Genomic DNA, 8,512 nt, shown 5'->3' with positions numbered 1-8,512 from the left:
GCCAGAGGACAATAATAATGTTGAAGTTTTGCCAGTTTACAACGAAAATTCCCAGTTTGAACCATTCCTTGAAGATTTGCCTGTTTGTGACGAAAGTTCCCAATTCCAGCCAACACTGCGTGATAAATTGAGGGATGTTTTTTTGAAGCACAACGTATCTAGAAGTTTGGGAGATGATATATTGGCAATGCTGAGGGAAGAAAACTTAAATGTTCCCAGCACTTCCATCCAACTTTTAAATTACGATAAACAGGCAACATTAATTCGCACTGGGAATCCTGGCCAATATAACCATTTCGGTCTTAAGAAGCAGATTTCAAAGCTTGGTAACATACTGGAGAATGCAGATAGCATTGTGTTAGATGTAGGTATTGATGGTCTGCCGTTGTTCAAAAGTAGTTCAGTATATCTATGGCCCATTTTAGGGAAAATCGTTAATTTGAATGTTCCATCAATTTTCCTTATTGGAGTTTATTGAGTTTATTAACAGAAAACAAAAATTGAAAAATTTTTCCAATTTTATAATTATTACTATTTGTTTTAATTTTTATTATAACTATGTTATCATTTTAATTACTATTAATTATATACTCTTTGAAAAATACAATGTTTGAATTTACTTTAATTATATATGGATTATTATATATTCAAAAAAATGGTTTCTCTTCTTTTTAAGTGGGGTTATTGGAGGAACTGCGGTTATTTATCACTGAAGAGAAAATAGATGGCATTGTAAGGCATTATGTCGTCAACGACTCATTGCATGACAGTGTCTTTAAAAGTCGTCAACGACTTATTGCAAGACAGTGTCTTTAAAACTGTCGTCAACGACTTATTGCAGGACGATGTCTGTAAAGTTGTCATCAACGACTATCTGCAAGACAGTGTCTGTAAAGTTGTCATCAACGACAATCTGAAAAGACAGTGTCATGTACATTGTCACCGACGACAACTTCGCTTACCCTGTCGCCCAAGTTGTCGTGCATGAATAGGCGGACACTTGTGTGAAAATGTCGTCAACAATCCGAAAGGGCTGTCTGCAAAGAGTCGTGAACGAATTGGGTATGTCGTGCACAATTCATCAATGTTGTCTCGAAGACACTTTCTATTGGGCCCCTTCGATTGTATATGTGTATGTATTGAGAAAATGATTCCTAGACAAGACCCTAGGGTGACTTGATAAAGAAAAAAAGACTTCAATAAATACTTCATAATTACAAATTTGTAAAAATGTTTGTATAAATAGAAGTTATCAAAATCAGCCTTTGTCTTCTAGCCATTAGCATTCAAATACGCCTGATGAGCCTGGCTTAAACCACCAGGCGAAACGATCGTAGCGTAATGGTTGAGTGTGTTGTATTTCGCTAGAATTCATTTTTCAATACAAAGCTCTTTAGGCCATGTTAGCTCGATTAATCCAATTAATTAATTAATTAAAAACTTCATAAACAATGGCCTTCGTCCTAAAAAGACAATAATAAATTTATTTATTTTTATTTTGATTTTTATTATTTACTTTAATTTACTTCAATTTAATTTATTTCATTTTATTTTATTTTATTTTTATATTTATTTTATTTTATTTTTATTTTATTTTATATTATTTTGTTTTATTTTGTCTTATTTTATTTCATTTTATTTTATTGTACTTTATTTTGTTTTATTTTTTCATTACTCACTTTATATCAGTTTCTTTTCATTTTTTTCTCTCGTCTCAATTTTACATGTCTTATTTATTATTGCCAAGTAAAAAATAATGCAAAGATGATAAAATGTTCTGTGGAACAAATAACATTCACCCTTTGCAAGAGAACTGAGAGACTTACCAAGATGGCGGAAAAATTAAGCAAGAGGGCACAACAACTGTGCTAAAAGAACAGTGATAGACAAATTTGTTAAGTGCAAGGGAAATTGAAAAGTAATTTTGTGGAACAAAAAAAGTTATCACTTTTCAAAATAACTACTTTTTGATAAGTGCAAAATGAAAAGCGATAAGTTGTTTCGTGGAATAGGGCCCTGGTTTTAAATTTGGCCTTTCGGTTCAATAACAGGCGAACCGGATCCGCCGCCCATGAAAATTATACATTTCCGTAATCAGCGCAACAAACCCTACCGTTTGACAAAAATACAAAAAAAAAATAGGAGAGTTTTTGTTGGGTTCGTTTCCGTTTCCGTTTGGCTTTCGATTACACATGTGGAATAACTCTACTAAACATGGTCCGATTATGTTGGATTTTTTTTAAAGATAGTTATAATATCGCTCTTCAAGGAAACATATATTTGTTGGGGGACAGGCCCGTTTACTCCGGTGAATTCTAGCGAAGTCCCACACACCCAACCAATATGCTACGATCGTTTCGCTGGTGCTTTAATTCAGCTCATCAGGGATATCGGATATGAATGGCTAGAAGATAAAGGCTAAGTTTGATAACTTCTATTTATACAAACATTATAGCAAATTTGAAGCCATTTTCTTATCAAGTCAACCTAGTGTCTTTGTCTAGAATCATTTCTCAATACATACACATTAGACTGATTTTAATTCAAAGGGAAAAAATAGATGTCGGATTTTTTTAAGCGGCACCCCAAAAATGTTTAGTTTTCTTAGATTTTAAGATTGCCAAAGTTTGAGCACGATTGGAATATGTTAATACATGCCACTGGTGCCTCTACGTTTCCATAGTTATTTGTATGTAACCAAAGGGGCATTATCACAAAAATTCTCTAAATGCAGCATTTATGGTCTAATCGATGAAAAACTTTATCAGTTCATTATTGTGGCTAAGAAAACGATTTCTACAAAAATTTATGACGATCGATTAACGATTACCCGTGCCCTCTGACCGATTTTTATTATCGTAGTACTTCGTATGGGGCCAAAGGTGAATTTTCAGAAAATCGCTCTACAACCCACAATTATTGTCCAATCGATGAGAAAATGTTACCAATTATTTTGTGTGGCTAAAAAATTAATCCTACAATAATTTTGAAAATCGGCTGGGTTTTAATATATGGTTATATTATAGGGTCCAAATTATATGGAATTGGCCCAATATGCTATTGGAGCAATATCAAAATTTTTGTAGGATTCCATTTCTAGCCACAACAATTAACTGGTAAAAATTTCTCATCGATTGTACATAAAATTATAAAATTTTACGCGCATTGTTTCCCAATAGTTACCAAGGGTGATGCAATATTCTTAATACCCAATCAATGATAAAAAGAAAAGTTTTGTTTTAAATAGTAAAATTATATTTTCTTGTTGTGTTTTTTATAAATAAAGAATTTTCTTTGAAAATAGTTTTCTTAAAATGTCACAGTTTTTAAAGCTTCCTTTTTATAACAGTTAATATTCTACAGAAATTGAAGACATCTGAAGAAGATGATCAAAGTTTGCAGTATCTAAGCTTGGGCCCAACGATCATGCATGTAGGCAGGAATACAGTCGACAGCCGAGGTCCAAAAGAAAGTACCTTGTTCGTTGCGAAAAAAGTGAACAGGTACAGTGGTGGTGTAATCAAATTCCTTTTCACTTTCATAGGATTCGTTAATGTCATTTTCATAGGATTCCATTGAAGCACAATCTGATGATTCTAGACTGGCATTGCGGCTATTTTCCAAAGATTCGAAGGATTCCATTGAGTCAGCAGTAAGAGTTTTCTTGGATTTACTTTGTGTTTTGAAGATTTGTTTAAACAGCTTCTTCATGCTGGAGCTTTTCTTCTGGGAGATGGTGATATCCATGGCTTGGTATTGGTTTTGTGTAATTTCTACGCACATTTTGAATGTTGATTTTTTTCGTCGGTGTTCTTTACAAGAAGACAAATCAAATGGGAATGATGCAGTTTCGTTGGATTCGTTGGCCTTTTATACCATCAGGAAATTGAAAAGGACATTCAGGTACATGATAATCTACCAGTTCCTAGACATCAGTTATTCTTGATCTATTGTTTTTGTATTGATCAACCTTTCTCACCGTGGGAATGTCTAGTGAAAAGTGTTTGAGAATCAATTTTGGAGATAAGGATTTAAAATTTGTTGTTGCTTTTGGTGCACTTATTGTGGTAGGTTGTGCACGTGCAAAGGTTATTTATTCCAGGTAAAGGAAATACTTTTTAAATAAAAACTGCAATTTCATTCTTCGAAACAATTTCCCACGCCAAACCGTTCTAGAGCCAAAAATTGTGAATGTACGTGTTTTGGTTTTCGAGGTAGGTCAAGGAGCTAAACCTCATTTGTAATAATCATTAAGTTAGGGACCTTGCATTCTTTATTATTTATTCATTATTCTTATGGGATCTAATTTACTCGTGCTGAAAGCGTGATACCTTATGTAAATAGAAGGTAATTGCAAGATGAAACATGAACTTTGTAGAAAGTGTTTACATTTTCATACTTTGTTAGGAAACCACTAATCATATCTGAGCATCTTTTATAGAAATTATGCATAAATATTACATAGGAGCCACACAAAGAAGTAGTGCCAACGTCATTTTCCTGTTGTGATGTAATTAATTATTAATTGATCGTCAATTTAAGTGGAGGATGAGAGAAGGGACTTAATTGAACGCAACAGAATAAAACATTAAGATATTACTCTGTGTAGAATTTTTTATTTTATTTTAGTAGTTAAATCTATAGAAAATTTTACCATGATGTTGGTGTCAACATGTGAATAAAATTAAAAATCATTGTCTCTTTAATTAATAGAACCATAGACAAATGGTATAGACATAAAAATAGACGTCAAGTGTTTGCGCATTTAGTTTGGTCGAAGGTACATTCAGAATTTACATAATCAGTAGTCTTTTATATATATGTTGGTATTTGCTTCGCAATTTAATATTCGATTGATCCAAAAATAACCCTTCCAAACATTTATTTGTTTTCGAAAAATCGGAGAAAACTAATAAAGGCAAAAGGTTGAAGAGCTTCCTTTTGTAAGAAAAATATTTCTATTATTTTATGTCTTTGTGCATTTACATGTAACATCCAAAAGGAAACGAGTTAGACCCATAGTAGGAATATATAAATAGAATCAATATCTGAGTCGATTTATGCGTGTCCATCCGTTCGCAATGTACAGGTCGCATTTATTATCCGATTCGGCAAAAGTTGGGGAAAATCTGTTCAGCTTGGATATAGCTTCCATGTATTTGATGCACGAAACACGCTATATATGTCCGATTTCAAATTTGAAATGTGTGACGGACTTTGGTCTAGAAATAAATTGCCAAAATGTATCGATATAATCAGTGCAAATTTGGAAATAGCTCCCATATATATTTTCTGTCGATTTCATCTATTTGATTCACGAAACACGTTATATATGCCTGATTTTAATCTTCAATATTCACAGTGGTGTAGGGTATCATATAGTCGGCCCGCCCGACATTGATCCTTTCCTTATTGGTTTAATGAAATACTAGTTACCAATGATACCGAACATTTTCATAAAATACGAAAAAAGACAGTGGTAATATATTAATTTATCTACAATAAAGCCATTACCGTGGGACTGACTGTTGAAGAACTTTGTAGAGTGTACCTGCACGCCACAAACCACCAATTTATAAATGTACTGGAACAACTGAACATACGCCATAAATTTGTGCTCATAATATATGCATTTCTATGTTTGGATGAGTTCAATAAGTGACAGATATCACTCAAGAAAATTCATTAGTTAAACAATCAAAGCCAGATCCAATGCGACTTCAATATTCCAAATACAAATCAGGCTAAGCAGAGAACAGAACACACTGCACTGAACAAAACACATTTCAGTGGTGTTTTGATGAAATGTTTCTTTATACACTTCCATAGAGTCATGCTTAATACCTGATCGAGACGCGTTATAGGCTGCAGCATTAACTTCCGATCACTACTAAAGAAGAAGCATACAAAGTCTGAGTATTAGGTAGCCAATAACCGCCCACTATCTGTATGTGATAGACCGGGAATAATGTTTGCTCGAATTTCTCTACACGCAGAGAAAAAATATGATTGATCCAACAATATTCGAAGAGCAAAATATGTATTGTAAAGATATTGTTAAATTCCAAATGTAGTATTGTGATTCCAACAATTGGGTTTTGTTAAATCCAAAAATAGATTTTGTCAACTGGACAATAGTTCTCTCTTTTCTTCGACAATTTTTTCTCTTCTCTCGCTATTCGATGCCGTGTTGAAAAAAAACAATTATGGTGAGTTTTGTTTGTATGACATGGTGTATTTATCTTTGTTTTTGTGTGTATGTATACCAACAATGAGACTCTTGTTTTTATTTGTTTCTGTTTTGTTTCATTCTTCTATCTTCATTGTTCTTTGTGGTTTAGTGTTTGGTGTTATACCGGAGTTTGTTATGGTGTTTAATTATTCCTTATGTTGTGGTGGGTGCTTGTGGCTTTTTGTTTGCCTTTGTTGTCAGCCAATGCAGCAAACCATGTATTGTGTTCATCAATGATTGCTATATTATACGCGACATTTATATCCAAGTTATGTGAAAAGTGTATATGAGAAGTATATACACTCAAATCAAAAATTTCTGGGCTGGTTTTCTGGGTTGACAATACTTTTTGTAAACAAAATTAGATTATGATAGTTCCTACAATCGGTATTGTTAACGATTTTTACAATATTGCGGAAATTCGAAAGTTGTTTTTGTTTTCTAGGATTGGAATAAAAAATGGTATTTTTGGATTTGGATTACAATGTTTGAACAAAACAAATACATTTTTGGAACTAAAACAGATATTTTTGTTCCAACAAAAGCGAAAAATATTTTTTCTCTGCGTGTAGCTTACAAATATATTCTGTGACAAGTACCTCACTTTCCAAATATTAGATGAAAAAAAAAACAGAACTAATTGGATACATGATAAGCTACAAACAAATTTTCTTATATGATTTTTTATACGTATAAACTTGTCTTTCACCAATAATGAATTGCATTTTAATATAATTTAATTAGGTTTTATGTTATTTATTATTATTTTATTATAACGGCCGGTCTCTAATCAAACAACGGAACATCTATTGAAACAAACTGACACTTGAAGCACGAGCCTAAAACGTAAAACAATTGTGTTATTTGTAAATCTTGTGATCACTTTCAATGACAAAGTTTGTTTTGTTATTACTCTCCCACAAAATATATTCTTAGATTCTTTACAAATAAAATATACAACACTCATCACTGCGTCTTGTGTCACTATGGTGTGTGGGAAATATTTCGAAGTGATTGTATTTCACTTTATATTGCAAAGGTATTTCATGTTTCGGAAAACCCATTGCACGTGCACAACAAAATTCCAACAACACATATACATATTTCGAATCCTTATCAGGATCATGAATGGTCACAAAATTTTTCACTAGACGTTCCCACGATTAGAAAGGTAGAACAGCACAAGAACAAAAGATAAATACCATCTATTGTTTCGAAACTGGTAGATTTTCTTTTACCTGCATGGCCATTTAGTTCATCTTCTGAGGGTATATAAGGCCAACAAATCCATCGAAACAGCATCATTCCCATTTAATTTGTCTTCTTGTAAAGAACACCGAACTAAATCAACATTCAAAATGTGCGTAGAAGTTACAAAAAACCAATTCCAAACCATGGATATTACCATCTCCCAGAAGAAAAGCTCCAGCATGAAGAAGCTATTTAAACAAATCTTCAAAACACAAAGTAAATCCAAGAAAACTCTTACTGCTGACTCAATGGAATCCCTCGAATCATTGGAAAATAGCCGCAATGCCAGTCTAGAATCATCAGATTGTGCTTCAATGGAATCCTATGAAAATGACATCAACGAATCCTATGAAAGTGAAAATGAATTTGATTACACCACCACTGTTCCTGTTCACTTTTTTCGCAACGAACACGGTACTTTCTTTTGGACTTCGGCTGTCGACTGTATTCCTGCCTACATGCATGATCGTTGGGCCCAAGCTTAGATACTGCAAACTTTCATCATCTTCTTTAGATGTCTTCAATTTCTGTAGAATATTAACTGTTATAAAAAGGAAGCTTTAAAAACTGTGATATTTTAAGAAAGCTATTTTCAAAGAAAATTGTTTAGTTATAAAAAACATAACAAGAAAATATAATTTTACTATTTACAACATAACTTTTTTTATCATTGGTTGGGTATTAAGAATATTGCATCACCCTTGGTACTAATTGGGAAACAATGCGCGTAAATTGTATAATTTTATGAACAATCGATGGGAAATTTTTACCACTTAATTGTTGTGGCTAGAAATGGAATCCTACAAAAATTTTGATATTGCTCCAATAGCATATTGGGCCAATTCCATATAATTTGGACCCTATAATATAACCTTATATTAAAACTCAGCCGATTTTCAAAATTATTGTAGGATTATTTTTTTAGCCACACAAAATAATTGGTAACATTTTCTCATCGCTTGGACAATAATTGTGGCCTGTAGAGCGATTTTCTGAAAATTCGCCTTTGGTCCCATACGAAGTACTACG

General features: G+C 32.8%; 2 protein-coding genes across 2 annotated transcripts; one reads left to right on the top strand and one right to left on the bottom strand.

Moving 5' to 3' along the window:
- Positions 1–3,405: 3,405 nt before the first annotated feature.
- On the bottom strand, positions 3,406–3,783 carry LOC141398181 (enhancer of split m4 protein-like). The gene has a single exon (XM_073975413.1). The coding sequence runs from the start codon at positions 3,781–3,783 to the stop codon at positions 3,406–3,408; it is 378 nt and encodes a 125-aa protein (XP_073831514.1).
- Positions 3,784–7,626: 3,843 nt separating this feature from the next.
- Positions 7,627–7,968, top strand: LOC141398180 (enhancer of split m4 protein-like). Its single transcript, XM_073975412.1, has one exon. It carries the CDS (start codon positions 7,627–7,629, stop codon positions 7,966–7,968), a length of 342 nt encoding a protein of 113 aa, XP_073831513.1.
- Positions 7,969–8,512: the final 544 nt, after the last annotated feature.

This window comes from Musca autumnalis, unplaced genomic scaffold (assembly GCF_047663935.1).
Source record: "Musca autumnalis isolate F117 unplaced genomic scaffold, ASM4766393v1 scaffold_3, whole genome shotgun sequence".
In the NCBI taxonomy this organism is placed as follows: domain Eukaryota; kingdom Metazoa; phylum Arthropoda; class Insecta; order Diptera; family Muscidae; genus Musca; species Musca autumnalis.
This window is presented reverse-complemented; position numbering and strand designations above follow the sequence as displayed.

Excerpts from the sequence above, each read along its gene's own strand:
- LOC141398181 (XM_073975413.1), bottom strand. The coding sequence starts at position 3,783 with ATGTGCGTAGAAATTACACAAAACCAATACCAAGCCATGGATATCACC.
- LOC141398180 (XM_073975412.1), top strand. The coding sequence starts at position 7,627 with ATGGATATTACCATCTCCCAGAAGAAAAGCTCCAGCATGAAGAAGCTA.